The sequence below is a fragment of the Acanthopagrus latus genome, chromosome 17 (genome assembly GCF_904848185.1).
Source record: "Acanthopagrus latus isolate v.2019 chromosome 17, fAcaLat1.1, whole genome shotgun sequence".
NCBI lineage: Eukaryota > Metazoa > Chordata > Actinopteri > Spariformes > Sparidae > Acanthopagrus > Acanthopagrus latus.
This window is the reverse complement of record NC_051055.1, coordinates 20459782-20485160: the sequence shown is the minus strand read 5'-3', so window position 1 is coordinate 20485160 and position 25379 is coordinate 20459782. Positions and strand designations below refer to the sequence as shown.

Below are 25379 nucleotides of genomic sequence, written 5' to 3'. Positions count from 1 at the left end.
CTGAGAGGAGGAGCAGGGGAAGCAGGGGTCAGGAACAGGCAGATTTTCTCCAATAGATAGTCGGCCAATTAAGACAATTAAAGAAAATTACAGGGCGGGAGGATTGGCTGGGCTGGTAATGAGGCTTGATATGTTATCATGAGAGAGAGTTGGAGGCTCAACATGAGTGAGGTCGGGCACAAGTGAACCCAGGAAGTAAGAACAAGGAAAGCTAACGTGGACCGGTGAAACGCAGTAGCTGCTTTCAGTGCAACCTGATGTTTCTGTGAATTTTACTGAGCATCATCAGAGACAACAGCAGAGAGAGAGGCTGGATTCAACCCCTCACTTCCTGGTACAGAAGAGCCCGGAGTTCCAGTGAGTCTCGACAAAATGTCTTGTCGGTGAGTGTCATGGATTATTATCGTTATTATTTTTTTTATGTGCGTGTGCAAAAGCTGAAAACAAGTACAGTGCAGGTATTTGAACTTTGTCAGCTTGTGTCTACAGTCCTTTAAATGTTATTTGTCAGTGTTTGATATGCGCTTTGGTGTTACTATTTAACACCAGTGTTTGTCAACTGCCTCAGCACCAACCTGCTGTGAGGTCTGAGAGTCGGCCCTCAGAACATTAAAAAAAAAAAAAAGTAATTGTTGTAATTCTAAAATATTCAAACACTCACTAAAAATGGAATTAACGTTTTATTATTTACAATAATGTGAACTGCATTAACACGTGACATTAATATATTCCAGTGTATGGACTGTTTGCTAGCTTATTTATGCTAGCTGGTTAATGTTCTGGCGTGACTTTAGCGTAACACTGGGAGACAATAACTTCTCATAAAATTAACACTAACAAAAAACAAACAAACAAACAAAAAAAACAGACAAAAGCTACCACAATCACTGATACAGCCTACGTAACGGTCATATTACATTCTCATACAAATACATATTGATTTACATCGATTGTACCGACCCACAGCAGCGAGCTAACGGCTTCTGCTGTTCTATGGCGACACCACTCAGTCAAACTACACGCAGGAGTTCAATACAGTGTAGTAGTACTAAAAATTGCAATTTGTTAAGTAAGGATTATGATTATATTTGCTCACTATTATTTTGGACAAAATGGCGCGTTGTTTCCTGTTGCAGCCCATCAACTTTTGTGAATTTGTATATTTTATACCATTATATTGCGCGTTGGACATTGTCAGTATATTCTACTTAAAAGCTTGATATGTGAGAAGTGGCCAGGATTCAAAAGGTATCTCCAAAACCACAAGGGGCAGCATAACTGCTAAATGCTGCTCACGATCGTCTTTTTCTGTAGTTATCTGTGGTTGAAGTGTGTATCTGCTGTTTGAAAGTACCTCAGTTAGCCGTAGAGCTAAATGGTGCTTTTAGCTGACGATGCCTGCCTGGATTGTGACCTAGTATGACCGGGGGAAACCACAGCCACTGTCTCCTCATGGGTCACAAAGAGGCATGACACGACAGTAAGGTTCGGGGCTAGCTGCTTAGCATGCTAACTTTAGAATGTTTTTTTTTTTTTTTCTTATCCAGTAAATTTCATTCCCCCAACTGCACTGACACAAAAATAATACTAAAATGTAATAATAAAACATCTACAGTGACAATGACCTAACACACCCAGACATGCTGAATAAAGACTGGTATAGTTACCAGGGTATAAGTGTCATTAGGAGATTTCTCACAATAGACACATTCAAATTGTGTCATGGTCATATTACACCATATTCCCAAAATCTGAATGATATTTGTGAAAAGTGCAACTCAAGTGCTCGAAAATAGTGCAAACCTTTCACAACTTCCCGGAGCCCAAGCGACTGCCTCAAATGACTTTCTTCTTTATTTACAAAGATATTACATAAAGAGAGGCAGCAGATCCTCAAGGAGCAGGAAACAGTGACTTTGAGGAAGAATTGTCTAATTCTTTGTCATGTTGTGTAAAAATCTATATTATAATGTTTTAGAGGTGTGAACAGAGGAGGGAAGGAACAGTACAGCATGTACAATTAATTCCTCTAAACAGACACAATTTGACGCATTGCAACGTGCGAGGCCGTTGCAACACTCGAAACGAATGACCAAATCTTGGAAACATCTTTGTTGTCGCTGAGGGTGTGAGAAGAGAAAAACCCCACAGCGTGTGTGCATGTGTGTTTTTTGTTAGTCACACCACTGCGTTCGTCCTGCTGCCTGAGTGAAGAGAAGTGAAGTGAGGCTCGGTCGTGTCAGAAGGGAAGAGAAGCCAAACCAGACTCAACTGTTAGACGCACGACTCTGTGAGGAGGAGAATAATGCAGACTGCAATAGCTGGCGTTAACCACGACGAACAACACCTGCTTAGCTGTGTGTGTGTGTGTGTGTGTGTGTGTGTGTGTGTGTGTGTGTGCGCGCGCGCGCGCATGTGTGTGGAGGGAGGGAGGGAGAGGATCGGGGCGGAGCTACAGCATTGACTCTGTGTATAGTTTTCTCCACTTTTTCTCAGTTTTTCCTCCAGAACTTTACATATTTCTGCATACCGTATTTACATGGCTCACAGTTCACAGTCTAATGAGGAGGATGTTACCAACACGGACTGTAGATCTCATGAATGCAGATGCCTCTTTGGGAAAAGCTCCTGTTGGTAAATATGATTTGCAAGTTAAATGTAGATTTTCCCGTTTGCTTCACAGCTGGTAAAATGTCAGACCAGGTGTTTGCAGCAGTGTTGTTAAAAGTACTCCAAAGTCATTCTTCAGTCAAAGTAGACATTGTGTTGAAGATATTACTTTGGTCACTGTGAAAGTCACTTGTAAAAAACAGTACTTGAGAAAAAGTCTCTGATATTAAAGGTGCAGTTTGTGAGAATTTTAGATTGTACCATTCAATGTAATTATCTACATAATGTGAAGAAAGAAGAGTTTTGATGTCATATTACAGACATCTTTTCACTCTTCTGCACATATATGTACTAAGGTTAGCATGCTAACCAGTTAGCATAGACCTGTCCTTTTTCATAATACTCCAAGCTTCCAGTCCGGACTGCTAGCTGCAGCTACAGTTAGCAGCAGTTAGCTGTAACTTTGGCGAAATGCTGCCCCCAGGTGGCCAATTCTTACAAATTTCACATTTAAATGTTTTTATTAACAATTAAACACATTTTCTAGTTACTTAAATGTGCTATATGTAAGAACTTCTGTTCAAAACATCAACAAATAACAAATATTATCAATGGACTATGAAGAAATAACATAATTTTGACGTAATGACGGGGTATTGTGTTACAGAGATATTTACTGAGGTTAGCATGCTAACAAGCTAGCCACCTCCCATCCTCATTCTCACTTCTCCAGTGTTTCAAGCTCCCTGCTAGCTGCACGGCTAACAGAGCTAACTAGCAAATGGGAGCTTCGGTTAACAGCAGTTAGCAACTACTACTGATATGCGGCTCCCTATTTGTTTTGAGTAGATATTCAACAGGCAGCCAGTTGTTATATATTGCGCCTTTATTTATTGGAGAAAAGAATAAGTGTTTTATTTTTTGTTAACTCTGATTGCCAATAAAATAAATCAAATTAAAATGGTGCTCTGATGCAGCATGTAATCTGAAAAGTAAATAGTAACTAAGAGGACTGGATGTATAAAGTAGCAGGAAATCTTACTCAAGTAGTACAAGTACCTCAAATTTGTACTTGATTACAGTAACTGAGTTAATGCTACTTCACTTGTGAGCCTTCCTGGTCGTGCAGTAGAATTATGTTACATGCAGCTGTGGATTAAAATGAAAACACGCTGGTTTAACATTATCAGCCTCACGTCTTCAGTCGGTTGCTTCAGTTGTCTGATAATGAGCACACAGTTGCAAATGGTTCACCAGCTGAAAGCAGCTCTCATGCACACGAAGCAGTGCATATATAGAGAGAGGGGGAAGGTGTAACTGCAAATAAGGAAGTGTTCTCCGACTTTGACCTTTGTGCGTTACATTCACACACACGCACACACACACACATACACACACCTGGAAGTAAAGAACAAACAGACAGCTACAGTAACAGGCAGGTGGGCAGACTGAGGGGAAAAGCTTTGCAGATAGCTGACTGAGAGGCTCCGTTTGCAGTTTTGGGGGGATTTTTTGATCAACTGGGGTGGACTTACTGGACAGACATGCTTGCTCATGACTCACTGGTGGATCGAACAGTTCGAATCATCAAGACCAGTGTGATGGAACATCAGAGGGCAACTTCTCAGACTTTAAACCCAATGTGATCTATGATAATAATGAGTTTCTGTTTTGGTTGTCTTTTTTTTTAAAAAAGAAGATCTCTCTCGGTTGGAGGAATTCCAGCCTGTCAGCTATTTTGGTTCCTGTCTTGTTGCTTTCACTATTTTGTGAAAGGAGACGTAAAAAGGAAGGAAGGGGAGAGCTTAAACAGAGAGAGGAGGAGGAGGAGGAGGAGGAGGAGGAGAGAGAGAGACGTATACAGCCGGAGCGTCTCGGCAGGCGTCAGTTGTTTTCAGAGGCTGCTGAGAAGCGTAAGTGTTTACCTTGTTTCCTATTGGGACAGAGAGAGGCTGGATAGGAGGGGGATTGGGTGGAGGGAAGCGTAGAAGGAGAGGAGGAGGAGAGTGCGGGTAGTTTGAGGGTTGATTTGCGCTCCGGAGAGTTTTGTCTTTAGGTTGATGCGTGTAAGTGGCAGAATAATTGTATGAAAGAGCAAAAAAAAAAATATACAAAAACAAGAATGAAAGTGAGTTATCGTCTATCTGAGCAGGCGTGCAGCTGTAAATTGGGGAAGTGTTGAGGAACTGGCTGTTTCTTTTTTTTTTTTTTTTTTAAATCAGAGATGAAGAACACTTGTGGACATATGCAGGTAGATGTGACTCTCTTCTTCTTCTCTTCTTCTCCTCTTTGGTCCCAGGAGAAGTGAAAAGGCAACATGGTTCGGTGAGTCAAGCCCCCCGACAGACAGTCTAACGCTCCGCTTGACTCTTGCTGTGTACGCTGTGTTTTGTGCAAGGCGTGATGACAACTTCTCTCTTTCCATTCCTCCTTCTCTGTCTTTCCCCAGCTGTCGACGCATCCTGCTCGGTTCCTCTATCATGTGATTAAATGTCTGTTTAAGTGTGTCATGACTGACTTGTGAGTACAGTGGTTGAATGAGAAACACTGTATTTATATCTCCAGGCTCCTCAGAGGTTTCCTCTCAAGGTTCCCCTCACCTTTGCTCGATGAGACTTTCCTCCTGTGCATGAATGTTTGTCGTGTAAAAGCTCTCTTGCAGTGACCCAAAGTTGAAGAGGAAACCGATATTTAGCTGCACACACAAACTTACTGTCAGAACAAGGGCATGCACAGGGTTCCCCATGCGTAGATGTGTCAAGCCACGAGATTTCAAGCTTTGAATTGTACAGCTGGATGCTTCAACTGTGAAGAATGAGTTCAACTGGCTGATATTTTTGAGTACAAGCTGAATGATGATACAGATTTTTCTTTTTAAAAAGCAGCAGGCTCTTCTGCAGGAAAGCCGCTGTGATGGGAAATTGTTCACTGAGGATGTGGATGGTATTTTTATATATGAGTGGCTTCTAGTGCTGCTACTAACTTCACTGTTTTCAGTGTCGGTTATTTTCTCGATTCATCGCTCAACTGTCAGAGGGTGGAATCAGATCATTTAAAGAAGAAATTACTTGAACTCATAAATAGATTGTCCAAATAGTTGCTGATTAATCTCTTGATTGTCTTCTTGAGTGACTGATGAGTTGTTTGTCTATAAAATCAGCAGAAAATGGTGAAAAATGTGGGTCAGTGTTTCCCAGAGCTCATGCTCATGTCCTTAAATGTCTCGTTTAGTCCACAAACCTGAAACTTTCAGTTAACTGTCCTGGAGTAAAAGAACTCTCTAACCCCTTAGTGAACTAGCATCATATAATGTTGACTTTTTTCCCTTCAAAAACTGAATCTATTAATATAGTTGGTAATTTATTTGATAGTCGACAACTAATAGATTCAACGTTGCAGAAATGTAGAAAAAAAAAAGTCTTAAGATGTTTTTGGGTTAGCTCAGAGGTTGTGAGCCAAGCTCGACCACAAGGCACTTTTTCCACCCTCAACGTGCTCCAGGAAATGATAAAATAGCAGATATTCAGTCCGAACTGTTGCAATTATGTTACGCTGAGCTGCTGAATCCAAGCCGAAGCTTCACTGCGCTCGCTTGTGATATAGTTACTCAGATGTACGGTGTAATGTGAAGATTGTTGTCACTGTTACTTATTAAAAGTGGGACTTCATTGGCTGAGTGGTGACGGTTTCGACAAATGTTTCTACGAAGGGTTCATTTGCAGAAATACACATCTTCACTTGGATTAATTCTCCTAAATCATGATTCTTTCTAATCAAATCAATCCAACAGATGTTGCTTTACTAATTCAAGACTGACTTTTATGTGTTTTTGCACATTAACTCTTCACATACAAGTAAAATAACATGGTTTAAAGCATATTAGACCAGAGCTGTGTTTTATACAGCATAAAAATAAACAAAGTATTTATCATTTTTATTATGAAAAATAAGCAACCACCTGGTGGTTTAATCTAAAAAGAATGACACATTCTCATCACTAGTTAATTTTACTATACGCATATGTGTAATTGATAAGATTATGATAAGTCGGCAAGACTGTGGCAGGGCCTTTCCTGCTGTGTGGAAAAACATTCATTGACAAACACTTTTAAAAAACTGAATGTATTTGCACATGTACTTTATATTTAGACATAAAACAAAGTGAACATTGTGAGGAAACAGTACTGGCTGTGTGTGTATGTGTCAATAAAGGCATATTAATTTGTATTTATCTGTTACAAGTCTTATCTTCTGTGTGTGTGCGTGTGTGTGTGTGTGTGCGTGCGTGCGTGCACTTGCTGCAGTCACATTCACAGTGTTTGTTGGGTGGATTTTGACTTCATGAACATGTGTGCCGATTGCAGGTGGTTCCACAGAGACATCACAGGCCTGCAGGCCGAGGAAATGCTGAAGACTCGAGGCATCCACGGCAGCTTTTTGGCTCGACCCAGCAAAAAAAATGTGGGAGATTTCTCCCTGTCTGTCAGGTAATAATGTCTCCAAAAACATTCTTGTTACTCCACAGCTGGGAGGAATACTTACATTTCCTTTAAAACTGTGCTGTAAGCTCACCCACGCTCTTTATTCACTTATGAAGTCTCAAACCAGATCATAAATGACAAGGAATTTAGCTTAAATGTTATATGAAGAACCAGATCATATGTAGCACCTTTACTGCATGTCTTTAAAGTCACCTGATGCCTTTAAAACTCTATTACAAACTTGTGTTACAACTTGGGGATAAAGAAATGTGCTGATTATGTGAATACTCTGTGAGGACGGAAATCAAACTTTCCATTGCTCTGTGTGCGTATGCCAGAGTCACACCTCTTATTTATAAATGTGATGTTGCTACATTCATCTGTGCAGGTAAGAGTGTGATGATGTATTTCACTTTAAGGTTTCAAATTAAGATGAAATAAAAATACTCCAAATACTACAAATAAGTGGAATAATTCAACTTTAACGCTGAATATAGTGAGAATTCTGAGGGGATAGAGAATAATGCTCCCTCGCTTTAATTAGATTTGACCGATGAGATGTTGTTATGTTTGTTTGTGCGGTTTTATTGATGTAAAGCTTATGAGGCTGAACGTTGTATACTGACCACAGTATTGTGGTGCGTGCTTCAAAGGGGCAAACGTTTAAATTCACGTAAATGTGCTGCAGCAGTACTGAAGAAATTCAGGTTCACTGCTTATATCTCCATTTATAACAATAGCAGCTTCTCTCATACTGACGCCAAAGTTTCACAGAGATATTTGTGTCCCACGTACGTAAGTGTTCAGTACATTTATGAGAAATACTGTTCCTGTGTTAACGTTCCTGTTCAGGCAGGAACTCTGAACGCTTGAACGTATGAGATTTTTGAGTTACTGATCGAAGCAAAAGCAGGCTGTAGGTGTACGAGGAAAAAGTTGTAGATTTTCTTAACAACTGACCAGCACAGAAGCAGCATTTGATACTCACACTACCCCTCCAGCAGGCCTTCTGTCCATTCTGAGAAGTGTTTTACATGTTCTCGTGTTCACGTTTTCTACATGCCAAAGACACACTTATCCGGTCAACTGGACTCTTTAAACTGCATGAATGAGATGAGGTTGTTTTGTGACGCTGGCTTGAAAAAAAGCTGCAAAAATAAACTTTGGCGCTCACAGAAAAGTCCTCTTATTCACTGTGGGCAGAGCACGGACGTGTTCGTGGAAAGAGTGCTGAAAATCTGCACTCAGATACGAGCACAATTACATCACTGAAATGTGACTTAATTATGTAAGTAAAACTAGTGTTATTACAACAATACTTACACATTCTTCTTCTCAAACACTACTCAGAGTATTAGTCACTTTTCAACCCTAAATTAATTCATTCGTCCTTCTTTCTAATCTTCAGTCTGAAGATGCTCACTGGTCACAGTCACCTCTTCAAACCTGCGCCTGCTGCAGAGTTTTGTGTTTTTGCCTGTACTCAATTATGATTTTAAAGTAGCTTGTTGGATAACATGGTGTCATGCATACTTAAGTACAGAACTGAAGAAAAAAACTTTCAGTAATTTGAGTAGATATAATTAGTTACTTCCACCCCTGATCATCACAGCTGTCGACGGCCTCTAGCTGCAGCATGTGTGTTATTTTGAAGGAGACCTGTTCTCTGGAGTTTAGTTTATTTTTTTCCTTGCTGCTACAGTGCACCCATATCATTGTTAAGGTTTTGAAGCAGTGTGTTTATTTATTAATGCCCCAGACCTTGAAAAGATTTCAAAATAACAAACCTGGCAGGTTTGCAGATGTTTCTCTTTATCTCAGTTTTGCTGTTCTGACTGTATGTTGGATTGTTGGACAGTCTGACCTCTTCTTTTTAAAACTGTTTCCATCAAAACCATGATTCAAAAAATGACTGCACTCTAAAAGAGTCAAGAAACCTGTTACCTTAGTTGTACGAGCTGAAAGGTTTTTAAAAATGACTTTACTTATTAATGGGATTTCTCGATTTCACAGCGCAGGAACCAACAAACTCAGAGAAGCTCTTTTATTGAGCTGCTAAAAGCCAGAGAATCACTGTACTGATGGTCTCTGCATGATGGAGACCACAGAGAACGTGCCGATAAGTGTGCAGAAGTGTGCCAGATAAATATAGCTACTTTATACAGAGCATACAGTACACGGACAGGGTTCAGCTGCAGAATCTGTGAAGATCAAATCAGACTCTGTGAGGATCTGATTTGCAGGACATTTCTTGCTGTTTTTTATAACTTTTGAGGCAATAAAAAGGTCTATAAAAATGTTATTGTTCAGTTGTAACACCAAAAATAGAGACGTTCCTTTTTAGTTTCTCACCAAGGACAAACTTGTGTGACCTGTCCCTTTTTTTTTTTTCTTTTTTTTAAAAAATCTCCTCAGGGTGGGTGAGATGGTGACCCACATCCGGATCCAGAACACAGGAGACTTCTACGACCTGTACGGCGGGGAGAAGTTTGCCACCCTGTCAGAGCTGGTGGATTACTACACAGCGGAGAACGGCATCCTGCAGGACAAGGACGGCACCGTCATCGAGCTCAAATACCCCCTGAACTCCTCTGACCCCACCACAGAGAGGTGTGTGAGCTCTTACTTCACCTTTCCAGGCTCAGTGCCAGTTAACGTGGCCCACACTCACTGGCTGCCTCCGCCTTCACTCTCAGCTTCAGAGTGTTATGGTTTGATTCAGTCACTGACGGTCAGCTGTGATGTTTATTTACTTTTGGTAATAAGTGTCATCGTAGGTTTGATATTCCGTGGGGTTTTTAAAAATATTTTCCTCTGGTCTAGAAGCATCTTTGTCAGAATGTGAGTCAGTAAAAACAAACAAACACCCACACTCCAGACAACAAGACAGACAGCCTTCGACGCTTCGTTCCTACATCAGCTTCTCTGCTCCAGCCGCTGGGTTACATGCTATCAGGGTCGACTGGATCATATGTTCAGCAAATCTACTCCTGTACTTTACTGAACCATTAATGGACTTCTCGATATTTCTATTTTGCGATACTTCATGCTTTTACTCAGTTTCATTACAGATGGACGTACTTTTGTGATTCAAGATTTTAGCTGCGACCGGCAGTTTGATAGCTTGCTCTGTCTGTCAGTCACTTGTTACCATTAATGTATTTAGACCATTGGATTTAACAATTAGAATCTGGATGCAGCACCAGAGACTTCCCCCGACCTTCTGGTTCATTGCCTGGCTAATTTGAATAGAGATAAGATGACTTAATCTTGTGGCTCTTCTAGACTTTCAAAATTGTATTGGACAGAAAGGCTAAATTGTGATATGATATCAGGTGAGTCATTGATCAGGGGGTTGTGACAGTTGTGGACTTGTTTCTAACCAACTGGAAGGGAGGTGCGGGCTTTTAAACCCTGCATGGGAGTGTCCTTACAGAGTCGATAAGGACACGTGTGAGCACTCGGTTTCAGAGTCGTTAGGGCCACTTGTGGGTTGTTGACCCAACCGTCATTCATGTGGGTTGCCAGGGTTAGGTGAGCAAATGTGTGAACTGCATTGTAAGTGGGTGGTAAGTAGTGTCATAGACTATGACACTACTTACCACCCACCTAGTTAGCTCAGCAACCATTCACACCTGGGCTAACCTAGCCCTGGCAGCCTACATGAAGGATGGTCACCAACATACGCAGCATTTTTTACCCCATCCAGACATGTTTAAAGACGTAAAAAAAGGGAGCATGGAATAAAAAAGAGAGGACGTCTGATGAGGTTTTTCTACTGTTGCATGTTCTCCTTCTCCTTCAGTCAAAAATCCCAAATCTATGAAATGCAAATATTCTTAATTTCACAGCTTTAACTAAGAAGCACAGGATGTTGCTGCTGCTGTACTTTAAAGCTCACGTTTTAGATGCATATTAGACCACAAGTTGCGATGGCACAAATTCATGCACGTACATCCACATGGTGAAAGTGACCGCAGAGAAACTTTCCACCATCAGCACCTGAGTGCGAAAACAACTTTCTGGTGTGTTCACATGCACACCCATCGCTCTGCTAGCTGAAGGCCAAACATCACAGTGAAGCAGCTTCAGGTAAAACATGAAGGCAGGGTGTAACTTTTTTTTTTCTATAATTCAGCAAGCCTTCACACATGAAACGAGCAAAAACTGATCAACAGGTAGACAAAACTACATGAATTTAAAACTCCTCATCAAAAATGTAATAGAAACGTTTACTTCCTTTTATATTTTTGTGATCAGTAATTCAAGATCTTTTCAAGCATTCTGTCAGATCAGGTGTTGTCTGACATACCTGTCAGTGCGAGTCCAGTGATCCGCGAGGCCTGATGGGACAGTTCTGGAAATGATCTATGCAGCCTCCTCCCACTTGATTACTCATCTCCGAAAAGTAGAGGCAAAAGAGCGTTTCCACATTCAATAAAGAACCTGCTTCAGTCGACGCATTCTCTGTGTGTGGCGGCCGTACTTCCTCGGTGCCTTGCAGACTAAAATTGAACATTTAACATGGGATAAAAATATCAGTATGTTGGGAAGTTCTCTTGTGTCTCTACATTGTAATGCTGCTTTTTACTCTACGCATGCAGAGATTAGCTCTCCACATTTCCTCCTTCATTAAGATTTGCAAGATTTTATTTTAAATAATGCTTTTGGAACCTCGATGTTGTGCTGGAGGTCTTTTTTTATGTAAGTGGAATCCATTTTTAAACAAACATTAGCTTAATTTGCGCTCTGTTAGCCGAGCAGAGAGAACGTACACAGAGTTGCAGAATTTGGACTTGGACAGAATATCCTACCCGAGTCCTTCATAAAGAAATCCAGAGTCCAGCAGCACTAAACTCAAATAAATCATCCACAGTCTTGTGTAGGCAACAGAGAGAGATGGGCGAGGTCTTGTTTTTCATTTGTCGTTACCATCCGCTCACACGCGGCCTATAAGAAAGTGATTAATACATGTAAATTCCTGTAGATTGACATAGAGCCTCTTCAACCACTTTTTATTTGTTCACTGACAGTAGCTGTCATTATCGTCCATGCATCTCTGTTAGTTAAATATAGCTATCAGATAAGTTTACAGATAATTTTGTAATGTATGTATTAGCGTGCGGAGCCCCGCCACATTAAAGACTCGTTCAGACTGTTGTCGTAAATGAGATAAAAATCGTGAAAGCTATTTAAAGTTACAAGATTTCATGTTTGTGTTTGTATTTAAAAAAAAAAAAATTCTCCCAGCTGGAAACATCATGCAACTGTAGGCTTCTTTAAGTAGGTTAATGTCCAACTGGTACTGACAAATAACCCGTTTATGAGTCAAGGAGGGCACTACTTTCTATCGTGTGTGTGTGTGTGTGAGAGAGACCTTGTACTTTACCCTAGCTGGAAGCTCTACCCTCTGCCCCCCCTTCTGTCAGTTGTCTAACTTCCCTTTTGTTGCTGCGGTTGGAAACTTTAAGTTTTGACACTTTTGAAAGCAATGGCCAGACCGTGCTCGTCTTCCTCTATTGCACACTCCATCATGTTCTTGCTCACTCGCTGTCTTCCTCATCTTACCCAGCAGCCTCTCTGTAATCGCCCGATCTCTCCCTGTCACCTCGGCAGGTCAACGTGCGCTTGTTTCTCATACCTCTGCCATCTTGTCTCTTCTCAGAAGAGACGATTATCATTTTCATCTTAAACTTGTCCACTTACTATACGGCACTCCATCAGTTATTCCTCTGAACTGTTTTTGCAGATTTGCACAGCCTGTACCTTTTTTTAGTTTTTTTTTAGTTTTTTTTTTGCTGCAGATGCTTCATGCAGCTATTTTTAAAAAGTAAAATACATGAATATAAATATATATGTATAAAAAAAAATGTCAGGTGGAGTCTAATTACAGCACAAACTGTGATTTGACGAGCATGTAAATCATAGAACGAAATCGCCAAAAGGCATAAAGAGAGCAGACATGGTGGAGGGTGGGGAGGTGTAGGGGGAGTTATCTGTGGATGTTACATATCGAAAAGGGGGAGGGGATTGGGGGGGGGGGGGGCCAGAGGCTAAAAATACTTTGTCCTCTTCAGCCACGAAATCTGTCATCAGAAAATTTTCCGACCACAAAGCAGGAAGTTTCGAAGAAGAAATCGAGAACAGTGCCTAAAATTAAGTCACAGCCCAGCAAGACCGGGTGTGCAAATTCACTAATTCACACACTTTACACACTCACACACACACGCACTCAGACACACACAGGCAAAGCACAGCGAGGGACAAAAATAAGACCTGCATCTAATATCAACATCTGTGCATGCTGTTTTTAACTGTCTGCCATAATGCACCTCATGCTGCTGTGGCTTTTCGATTTCTGCTCACTGTATTGCACTCAAAACAGTCCAGCGTACCACATCAGTGAGTGACTGGCGACCGCTTAGTCCTGAATAGATGCTGCAGTAACGGTGCTCTGCTCTCGTACAGTGAGTAGGAGGCAGAGAATAAAGAAAAGTGAAGTTGCTTTATTTGTGTTTCCTTATAATGTCCACGTGACAGACAATGTGCTTCGGACAGAAACTGTTTTTTGGTTATTTGTGTTTTTGCAAGTCACAGCAGTTGAACCGTGACCACAAAAAAAAAATGCGACACATATTTAGCTATGTGCATAAATAAAACTGAAACATGTTAATGTTGCGCTACAAACCGTCGCTCAGGCTCAAGTGGACTGGAGTCCCTATTCTGATGACTTGACAGACACTCGGCTGAAGCTTCATTGTTAAATGAGACATAATATGCTCATTATGAAGTTCATTATTTTTATTTTATAGTGGGTTTACATGCTTTGATATGAAAAAAAATTATTATTTATTTTTTCCATAAGTGAATAAATAAGCTATTTCTATTTTATTTGCTTAGGCATAAAAATGTCATTCAACGAAGATCTTTATCTTCTGATTAAAAAAAACTACAAACTGCACCTTTAACCAATGACTTGTTGGCTTGCACAAGAAAAAACAGACTTGGGACTTGGTCGACACTTGGCCCAAATGACTTGAGTCTTACATCTCACTGGTGCCTCTTGTGTCTCAGGTGGTACCACGGTCACCTGTCCGGGCCAAACGCAGAGAAGCTGCTGCTGGCGCGAGATGAGCCGGACACCTTCCTGGTCAGAGAGTCGCTGTCCAAACCCGGAGACTTTGTCCTGTCGGTCCTCACCAACGAGAAGAGCAAGACTGGAGGAAAGAGGGTCTCCCACATCAAGATCATGTGTCAGGTGCCTTGCTCGTCCGTGTGTGTGTGTGTGCGTTTCAGTGTGTGACCATGTGTGTCTGGGACATACAAGGTGAGGCATTCATGAAACTAGAGGTGGTTTTGGTCAGTGTTTTGTTTTAAAAAGGAGTCACAAGAACAGATTCTCACCGTGTAGACATGCTGAGGGGTATTCCCGAAGTTGTGTTGTGCTCTACGAAATAGGTTTAAAGTCTCATTTCCCCTGTCTTATGCAATAAAAGGCTGTTGCTCAAATGTCAGCTCAGCACAGTTTTATTTCCGAGTAAAACCAGATTTGTGAGGAGCTGTTATCTTACGATTAGTTAATATAGTCACTGTGAACGGCTGCTAATAAAAGTTGCGGCGCAGAAAGGGGTCACACCGCCGCCTCTCTAACTCATTTTCATAGTCGCCACTCATTGCCAAAGACTTTTGCATTTTATTTCCAGCGGCAGCTCACCTCAGAGAAAACATCCGTCAGGTTTCATTTAAAAGGGACACATTGTTTTTGTGCAGCAGATTAATGTCAGATTAGTGGAAGGCTCACAAACGCCTTTTCATGCGCACGTGGCAAAGATCAGCAAAGAGATTCCTCTGCTCTGAACTTCAGTTGGTTAACTGCTGCTGGTACCAGATGAACGTGAACACAACACATGGTGTCACTGAGATTAAAGTGTTGATTAAAAGATATGTACAAAAATATTTTACAAAGTCTTTCATTAAAGTGCCCTTGTGTTTCAATGTTTGCGTGATTGCCTCCCAGCTGGTCCCTCCCTATTTAGAAAATGTGTTCTTTTATTTTTACACAATGTGTCCAGATCAACATGTATCTAGAGAGATATACTGTCGTGTTTGTTCATGTATGCTCAGAATGACCGGTATACAGTGGGAGGTCAGGACATGTTCGACACGCTGACGGACCTGGTGGAGTATTACAAGCGCAAAGGCATCGAGGAGATCTCTGGGAACTGGGTGTATTTCAAACAGGTAAACTCTTTTATTTTGTCCTAATGATGGAGATAAAACAGAACAGACCTTGTAACTTGTCTGCCAACGTGAATGTCAGAGAGCTGTGAGAAGGTTTGTTCAAAAAGACAAGCAGCCCACAGAGAGGAAATATTACTCACATCTCTGAGCATGTCTTTAAGTGATGACTGATGATGATGATGGTGTTGTCTAATGCGCTCACTGGCTCGTCTTTCATCTCTATTATAAGGTTTTTCCTTCTTCACCATCTCTCTTTCTGTCCCGGCAGCCATATTACTCCACCAGAGTGAATGCAGCAGACATCGACAGCAGAGTGAGACAGCTGGATCAGACCTTGCAGCAGCAGCAGGAGACCGAGGGCGAGAAGAGCAAGGCGGGCTTCTGGGAGGAGTTCGACGTAAGATTATTTTTCAACATGACCGACTCGTACCACCTGAGGTGTAAGAACCACGGGGGCTGTCCTGAAGTGGGGAAAAAGTAAATTGTACATCAGACTTCTTACTACACATTGAGAGAAGTGTGTGAAAGCCTTTAATGCTCCAAAGTTACTTCCTTACTGTGGGCAGAATTCAAGGTAGTATACCACCATCTTGTGGTGATGGAACACACTAAAGTCTCCATGCTGTATGGCCAAATAACACTGAGTTCACACTGAGGAGAGAAACCAAATTAATTTAACTGACTGAAAAAATTCCTCTTTGAGTGGAAGTTAAATGGAAAAACAAGTGCAGAGTTTAAATGAAACTCATTTCAGGCGGTGGTGACGAGGGGCTGCGACTCATGATTAGGATGATTTTCATAACTGATTTATCTGATGATTATTTTCTCAATCATTTGGTCTATAAAATGCAGCAGTGGGAGAATAGGTACATCAGATTGTTTATCTAAAGATTAGATTAGATTTATGAGTCTCATTCCGGGCCCATCAAAAAGTGACGACACCTACCATCCTACAATCCCAGAGCGTCAGTTTTTGACAAGTTTGAGACTCAAAAATGAACTTTTCTTGCAATCAGCATCTTTTAGTAAAAGTGTAAAAAAACACAGTATAAAAAGGCTTTGTTTCGAGTCCAACATCCAAAATCTTCAGCACAAGAGTATTACCATTAAATAAGCTACTTAAGGTGCCAAAATACAAGTGCTCATTATGCAGAATGGCCCATTTCAGAAAAATATTTCCCTCTGAGCTGTAGTGTAGAAGAAAGTAGCAGAAAATAGAAATACTCAAGTAAAGTCCAACTAAAGTAAAAAAAAAAAAAAAAAAAAAAAAATGTTGTTTTTCTTTTTTTTTATTTTTAAGGGGTTGTTGAATGAAATAAAATTTTGGGGCTGGAGAAACATCATCTGAGAAAAAAAAAGAGATAATTCGAAGTGGCCCACATATGTCGAGTCAAGTAAAAAAGAAATATTAGTCCCTTTCTACCTTTGATAAAATGTCAGAGAATTGTGAAAAATGGCAATCCCAGTCTCCCAGGACTCAGTGTGACATCTTTAGACTTCTCATTTTGTCTTACTGTAAGATATTCAATTAATAATAAAAGAAAATTAAGAGATGGGTGACAAACTGACTCAAGAAGGTTTGGCATTTTTGGATCAGCTTAAATGTTTGTTAAAACAGTAACTTTTTAATTTTCTTCCAATCAACTCATGATTGACTGTCTCATGTCTAGAAACACTGAGATCCTGGAGCCTTTTGTGACATTTTATCAGTAGCTGCACCATGGAGTCATAGTTGGATTAACACATTTTATTACTTCCTGTTGGAGGAGGGCTGGATACCTCTTGGATACCGTTGTGTCCCTGCATACTGGCATATACTCTGACAGTGGGAGTGAAACAGTTGTCTCTCTCCTGCAGGCTCTCCAAAAGATGGAGGCGAAGGTGAAGAAGAGCCGAGAGGAGGGCCAGAGACCTGAGAATAAGAGCAAAAACAGATACAAGAATATTCTTCCCTGTGAGTTTTTAATCTCCTCAGTATAACAACCAGATCTTATGAGTAAATCCACATTTTGACAGTACCGACATTAACCACACGCTCTTGTTTTCCTTCTCTCCACAAGTCAATGACACCAGGGTCATCCTGAAGAACGCCGATCCAGATGTTGTGGGTTCAGATTACATCAACGCCAACTACGTCAGAGTGAGTGTCCCCGAGTCATCGTCCTCATTGTTACAAACAAACTGTCAGGTATCCTGTTCTCCATCACTCGTGGTGTTTTGTTTACTGGGGAGTGCTCACTGTGTGTGTGTGTGTGTGTGTGTGTGTGTGTGTGTGTGTGTCCGTAGAACACTCTATGGGAGTCTGGAAATCAGAAAGTTTACATCGCCTGCCAGGGCTGCCTAGCAACAACTATCAACGACTTCTGGCAGATGGTGTGGCAGGAGAACACGAGGGTGATCGTCATGACAACAAGGGAGGTGGAGAAAGGACGGGTCAGTATCAAGATAACAAAAGAAACAAACACTGTGTTCGACTTTCATAACTTTTAGTGGAGTTTAATTGAGTTAATTTCATGCAATGATAATAAACATACTAACAATGAACCACATTATATTAAAATACACAAAATACCTACAATCTCAGTAAATACAGGACGTCTACAGGTCCCCAAAAAGTCTTCCAATGTTTTAAATTGAATTTTGAATTGCCCCCCAAAAAATCATGTAGTAGTCTTAGTTTTGAGTTTGTTAAGTTTTACTGACACAAACATTTGATCGAATCAAATGTATTAATTTTGTAGTTTTTTCTAACACTGTCCCTTGACTCTATACTTGCATATAACTATGCGTCAAAATGTAGGTTGACCTGACTCACACTGATAACCATATTCCTACGTAAAACTTACATCTTCACAGAACCATATACAACATACTTTCATACTTATAGGTAAAGGTTGAAAAAGAAAGAATATGTTGTTTCATAATTATAGGTCATAAAACAACATTACATGTATGTGTCTGACACCTGCAAACACCCTGAAATACAGTTTACTGTTTACGCCATAAAATGAGATGAGAGATGTGACAGAAACGACATACTATATTAAGTGCGAGAGATTGCAGTTTAGGAGTAAAGTTCTAATTGATTTCTTCTTTATTTTTATGCAGAATAAATGTGTGCCGTACTGGCCCGACAACCAGAGCACCAGGGAGGCCGGTCCGTACCTGGTGTCCTGCACCTCAGAGAGGGAAGCTACTGATTACAAAGTGCGAGTTTTGGAGATCACTCCTGTGGATGAGGTAACCTCCACACACCGGCCTCTCTCCTCTCTGTGTATGTGTTATTATCACTATCGCTATTACTGCTATTATTGTAATCTTTTCTCTTTCTCAGCCAAAACGAAGTCGCACCATCTGGCACTACCAGTACATGAGCTGGCCCGACCACGGCGTCCCTCAGGAGCCGGGTGGTGTCCTCAGCTTCCTCAACCAAGTGAACAATAAGCAGGCTGAATATCCTGATACTGGACCCATGATCATCCACTGCAGGTACCAGACAGCTGCGGGGCGGAGACCCGCCATAATGAGTGTGGGGCCCCAGAGCTGAACACCACAGGGATTGTTGATATTTTTCATTTGCGTCAGAGTGAATTAGTAGCGGCACCTCAGCATGAATCCCCCGTTAAAGTAAGGAGCAGATTCAAACTGTGAAGGTGGGATATTTAGAGCACTGATTGTAATATTAAGGCTGCAACTGATGATAATTTTCACTGATTAATTTGTTGACCACTTTTTAAAACACAGATTTTTCACTTACAACTAAAACTCAAGCATATTCTCTTTCAATATCATATTGAGAAATCCTCAATTTTCGGAGTTCTGCTCAGTGTTTGCTTACACCACATGCCAGAGATCAGAAATCTTCAAACTTCAAACTTGTGATGTGCTGAAAGACATTTGTAATGGGGTGATTTATGAAAAACGCCACATGGCTGCGTTTACCATGCTCGTATTTCATTATGAGGTGATAACGCTTGAAGGTTTAAGATTAAAATGATCCTTGTTTCAGGATTTAGATTAGTTTCAGCCGAACAAAAGGTTTTGAGTCAACCGACAGATTATCCTTTTGGAATTTTGCCCGTGTGACGTGAGGGATACTGAGGCCACTTGTGCTTTTTAAAAACTTGTTGTTTGAATGATTATACAACGCTTGGATAAGTATTTTGGTATGTTAGCGTGTTCACAAACATGTTTGACATGTGACCCCCCTCACCACCTCTTGTGACAGCCAGCAAGTCTCTGAGCCACGACCAGGTTGATGTTCCTTTCTGATTTTATTGTATCATTGGGTTTCAGTGGCCTGAAGCTAAATAACTACCAGGTATTTTTCTACTAAAAAGCACAAATTAGATCCCCTTGGGACGTCCCGTCTCTCTCTTATCCATCTGTCTTTGCCGAAAATAGCTGCAGATAATAGTTTTAAGCCTGGTCAGCATGTCATGAAATTGATTTATGATTGATTTATTAGAGATGTTGTCCAGACATCAATCCCCCCCGAGGATTTACCCCGATGACCTTAGTGGTCCTCTTACACTTCCTCCCTGCATTTTGTGTCCTAATACTTGGGTTTATCGACCAAATACCTGCAGATATGACACCTCTACTTTTTTTGCTTGGTTGTTTTTGTTTCTTTTTTAGCAAAAATATCAACATCTTAAAACATTAAATTAAGATAATCAACATGTTAAACATACCTGCTGAACTAAAAAATCAGCATGCTAGCGTTGGGTGTGTTTGTAAAAACAATCAGACGCACAACAATGAGACAGACTGTGCTCTTTCTGTAACAAATCTTTTGTAGTGCAAGTTGATGTTTAAAGGTGCACGATGGAGTTTTGTGGAAAATAATGTATCTGACTTTTATCTTCCCTTCCCTTTTTTTAAAGCCTAAACAAACCAAACAAACAAACTCTCTTTGTGTTCATGACCGAACACACTGAATAAACAAACTGACATTAAAGGACAACACAGTTTCATACTGTGCTACTTTGTATGTATTTGGCGGACCCTGCAACCTTTCTAGCTTCAAACAGTGTTCTGGGGACCTTATCTTAACAGCTTTTTTATTCAGTTATGGAAGAAAATGAATATCTCTGAACTGTAACGTTAACCTATAACTTCACTGAAACAAGTAAGCTAAATATGTCTGCTTGTCTTATGTAACATTTTGCTGAGTAACATTAATATTTTCAACACACATCAATAACAACCAGTGCTGTAACTCCAACAGTGCTCTGGGTAATAGCATACAAAAAACACTCCAATCTGTACTCTGCCGCTCGGATGGACTATGAATTCATGTATTGTCACTGTGAGCATTCTCGCATTAGGATTTAGCATTTAGCTCATCCTCACTGAGCTGCTAGCGTGGCTGTAGACTTTTAGTGGAGTTATTAAATGTAGCTATGTAAACTGATGTATCAACTTTGTTCTTCTGTGATTGTTTGCAGTGCTGGGATTGGTCGAACAGGCACCATTGTGGTGATTGACATGATCCTTGAGACCATTGACACTCTAGGTACATTTTTATATTCATATTTATTGATTATTTTCCATTTTCCTCACACCACCTCCATTCACGGCTTTCCTATTTCGCCTCCCTCCGCAGGTCTGGACTGCGATATCGACATCCCAAAATACATCCAGATGGTGCGAGAGCAGCGCTCTGGTATGGTGCAGACAGAGGCCCAGTACAAGTTCATCTACCTGTCTGTGTCCGAGTACATACAGACCACCAAGGCCAAAGACTGCGCCTACATGGTGAGTAACAGGAACAGGGAAATCCAGGAAGAAAATGAAGAAAGATACAGAAATTAGTCTTTCCTTGTGGGTGAAATGTAGATTGATACATGAATTGCAAACAGGAGCAAGATTAAATGAATCTGTGTCAATAGGCCTTTGCACTTATGGCTGCTGATTCGAACACCAGAGCCGATTAGTTCAATGCCAGCAGATACGTTATCAGAGAGTGGCTTGTGAAAGATGAACGTTGACCCAGAGGCAGAAAAAAAAAACAACCACACAGACAAAACCAGCCGCACAACCTCTCTCTTCGTTTGAATAATCAGTCTCATCCGAATCTCTGTTTCTGTCCCCCCCAGGAAACTGATACAGAATATGGAAATCTGCAACTCAAACACCAACCAGCGAGCAGGAAGGCCTCAAAGTGAGTGGGCGGGTGTGTCTGAGCACCTGTGTGAACTGGATGTCCTGAAATCATTCACGTCTCCTCTAAACCTCACACGGCCGCCCTACTTTCTTTTCCAAAACATGTCTTAGTCAGCGTCTTCAGCCTCGTGTCAGCAGTCTCATTTCACAGAAAGGAGGAGCGGTGGGTGGAGGGAGGAGGGAAGAGGGAGGATGTTACTGCAGCTGGACTCCAGCTCCATTTTATCAATTCAGTTTTTCAGTCTTAAACTTTGGGACTACACTGCAAAAAAAAGATTTGTTGAATCAAATATTTAGGCGACTTATCTATTTATATTCTCCAGAATATTTCCAATAATGTTGAAATGCAGGCTTAATGTGTCTGAATGAGGCCGTTAATTTTTGCTGCTGGATATGACTTGCTGATAAAATACAAATCCACCTGTGACTACAGATTACAGTCAGTTATAATGAATTGGTCACCACATGACATGACAGTAATGTCACATCACACACAGTAGATGTATCTTGTGTTTGGTGTGCATGGAGGAATTAAAACTCCCGTGGGGAAAAAAAACATGAATGTTTTTAGTCCTGTCTAAAAATGGAGTAGTGGCGCACTTCAGCCTCTTGTGGTGCGAACGAGTATTACAAAAACACACATACACAGACAAATAATCCTGCCAAAACTTGTTTTTCACTCACCAGCAACTTTTTTTCCTCCTGAAGAATTTCTTTCACTTGGTTTCACTTAAAAAAAAAAAAAAAAATCACTAGAATTTTTGTGTCACATGCTTTTTTTCATAGACACAGGAGAGAAAACTTCCCCTCAGAGCTTCTGTATCTGCCAGAGTCACATCAAATATATTTTCATCTGAAAATAGTAGTTGAATAACAATGAAGACAACAACTCCAATGATCCCAGGTTACTTATGTCTTTTGTTTTGCGTTACTGGCAGCCCCCTAGTGGCAGAAATGACATGCTGTCCCTTTGATAAATCACAGCAGTAAACAAGACATCAGATATTTTTGGAGTGACGCTCAGCTCGTCCCTGATTAAAGGCCCCCAGAGGATTTACCCTAATGACCGTGGTGCTCCTCATACAGTCCCTCCAGTTGTTTGGTTTATTGCCCAAATAACTGCAGAAGTAACAGCTCTTTTTAAAAAAAAATATCAGCTTGTTAAAACACTAAATTAAGACGAATAAGCTCGTCTCTGATCCGTTGTCTGAATAATGTTTCTGTGGCCTGTGACCCCTGTGAGCTGAGTGCCATTCTTTTTCTAATTAAGCAGCTAGAAAAGATAAATCAGCTGAGAACAATGAACTGTTCAGCCCCCCAGCACTGTAAACTTTGACCCACTTGGAGCGCTGGGTAGGTGGCTGCCAGCTTTGAGTGATCTGACTCACGGTTGGTTGGTCTGTTTAAATTGTTCTGATGCTGCAGCCTTCCCAGTGTCACTTTTGACAGAACTGTGTCCAGTCAGTGTTGGCTGTTGTATGAAAATATACAGGACGGAGGAAATCACTGATCAGCTTTTTCTGTGTCTGTTTCTAGAAACAAGGAAGACGTTTACGAGAATCTGTCCAAAGGAAAGAAGGATATGAAGAAGCAGAAGTCCGACAAGAAAAGTGGCTCAGTAAAGAAAAGATAGAGGAGGCTGAGAACGTTTTTAATCGTCATTTTGTTATATTTATGCAGGCGCTCTTTTGTTAAAGATTTATATTTTAGTGGAGACCTTTTACAAAATAAAACTTGAGGTGAAAAATCAGAAGAAAAGGAAAACTGATTTGTCACATGAAAGCTTGGCTGATGCTTTTGTTGAAAATAAAGGCAGAGCATTTGTAAACACTTTGTTGTTTCATCGTCTTTATTTTAAAATTTGTAGTTTTTTGAATAAAGTCACCATCATCTTTGTGGAATCCTTCAGTGATAAGGACAGAAGCTACTTTTACATCAGTGACTTTGTTTGATCGGCTCTTCATTTTTTTTACTCCTCAGGCTTCATATATTTTATAGTTAGATGCGTATTAATAAACAGTAATGCATCAGGAGCAGGACATTATATAATGGGAAGCTCATTTTGCCAGTTAAAGAGAAAAATAAGATGAAAACTAAACTTAATGGAAAATATATCCACACATTAAGGTCAAACTTATGGGATAATTCATAAATAAGATCTAAAATAAAAGGTGTGTAGAATACAATTTTTGACTTTTTGTTGTATAATTCTAACTATGGGATAATATATTATCATGGATAAGTTTTCATCAATTCTTTTTCATTTTTTTCACTGTAAAAATGTTGCACTTTGTTAATATTGTGTGATGTCCTTTTTATGTTTGTAATTTTACACGTTTTATCTTTCCTGCTGTGGTTTCTTTCTTGTGCCAAATGTACTTACTGTAAGTCACTTTGGACAAAAGTGTCAGCTAAATGCCCTAAATGAAAATGTTTAATTAATCTTTATGCCGATAGGCATGTTGCAAGCTCTCATTCCCAACACTGACTGACATATTTTATTCAACATTAACTTCAGAAACTGTTGTTTTGTTAAAGGTTTGATTACATCAGCGTTTCAGTTATTTAATCCTATCAGCATTTTGTCAGTTGCTGTTTCCAAGGTCAAGAATGAACGTTGAACCTCGGGTTTTAAGTCCTTCGAGTGCTCTGAACGACAACAGCAGTAGTGTTTCACACAACTGGCCAACAAAAAATGCTGATTGGTTATCTCAAAATGTGTCCATCTTTGTTATTGAGGCTTTTACAAAGCCAAAAACACAACTGCAAAATACAGATTGAGCCTTTAATCTTTTTACTAGGAGGTAGAGTGTTACAGAATTTGTGTAATATATTTGTGTGTGTGTTTGTATTTTTCAAACAAAGGGATGTGAATAGTAATGTGTCTCCCTAAATCTGAAACAGCAAGACGAACAAGACTAACTTTATTTCATCACTGACGTCACGAATGCGCCGGAAACTGTGTAACAGAAAATAAAACAACAATAAACCGATTGTGAAAGAAGCGTCTGTAAAACGGTGGATAAATTATTTTGAGCGTCACAACCCCCGCGAAATGAGTCGATTCACTTTCATAATTTGAGCTATTCGGTACAGTAACATTTGGAAAGAATGACAGAAAGAAAAGTCTTATTTTATACCCATTTTAGTGTTTAACCGGAAGCCGGCTCAGTCGGCGATCCAGGCATTTTCACAGCCCGGAAGTCGAGCTGTTTTGGCTTTAGAACACCACTGAGCACCTTTGATATGGAACCAAGGAGGCTCCGACACCCTGTCCAGCAATTAAAGGTGCTCAATAGACCGCACCAACAACTTCTTAATTAATACGCCACCACCTGCCGTTGATAGTGTCATCATTTCGCGCTGGTCTTACATTTAGATCAGTGTGTAAGGCAGAGTCATCTGACCCGGGTATAAATGCAGAGTGTGCACATTCCCATCGCACACAAAAGCCTGATCTAAGCGGGTTTATGTGGGATTTTTGACCAGTGTCAGGGTATTAAAGATGCACTACGTAGTTTTGGGAAATACATTTTAATCAGAAGGTAAAAATCTTCATTGACTTAATGTTTTATGCCTGATCAAACAAAATAAACAAACTCTCTTTGTTTTCATGTCTGGATAAACAAATTGACCTTAAAGGACAACACAACTAACAATACACAACACTGCAGTTTTATTTGTTTATGTGGCGGACCCTGCCACCTTTCTAGCATCAAAACTTATTTTCCTCTGAGAACAGCTCGCTCATTCTGAGTTTGTATTATAACCTCATTAATATTGTAAATATTAAAATTGATTGATTTTTAATTGCTAATCCAGAAATTAAAGTAAGAACATGTCGTTATTTCTTGCATCCCTGAGACATCCTACTGGGAC

The 25379-nt window shown here is 40.4% G+C and overlaps 1 protein-coding gene across 3 annotated transcripts; it reads left to right on the top strand.

The window, feature by feature from the left end:
- Nucleotides 1-126: 126 nt before the first annotated feature.
- On the top strand, nucleotides 127-23330 carry ptpn6 (protein tyrosine phosphatase non-receptor type 6). Of its 3 annotated transcripts, none has more exons than XM_037074954.1 (16): nucleotides 4069-4523; nucleotides 4910-4935; nucleotides 6975-7097; nucleotides 9507-9701; nucleotides 14166-14349; nucleotides 15216-15332; nucleotides 15601-15729; nucleotides 17190-17286; nucleotides 17393-17472; nucleotides 17619-17765; nucleotides 18441-18572; nucleotides 18667-18821; nucleotides 20783-20850; nucleotides 20941-21092; nucleotides 21434-21498; nucleotides 23037-23330. In XM_037074954.1, exons 2-16 carry the CDS (start codon nucleotides 4928-4930, stop codon nucleotides 23131-23133), a joined length of 1749 nt encoding a protein of 582 aa, XP_036930849.1. In that variant the 5' UTR covers nucleotides 4069-4523; nucleotides 4910-4927; the 3' UTR covers nucleotides 23134-23330. The 3 variants fall into 3 exon arrangements, with proteins under 3 accessions (XP_036930847.1, XP_036930849.1, XP_036930848.1); XM_037074953.1 differs by having other exon boundaries at nucleotides 4509-4523; nucleotides 4833-4935; XM_037074952.1 differs by lacking the exons at nucleotides 4069-4523; nucleotides 4910-4935 and adding an exon at nucleotides 127-383.
- Nucleotides 23331-25379: the final 2049 nt, after the last annotated feature.

Excerpts from the sequence above, each read along its gene's own strand:
- ptpn6 (XM_037074952.1), top strand. Across the intron at positions 17,473-17,618 it reads TCAACGCCAACTACGTCAGA|AACACTCTATGGGAGTCTGG; the intron begins GTGAGTGTCCCC and ends GTGTGTCCGTAG. Across the intron at positions 21,093-21,433 it reads CCAAAGACTGCGCCTACATG|GAAACTGATACAGAATATGG; the intron begins GTGAGTAACAGG and ends TGTCCCCCCCAG.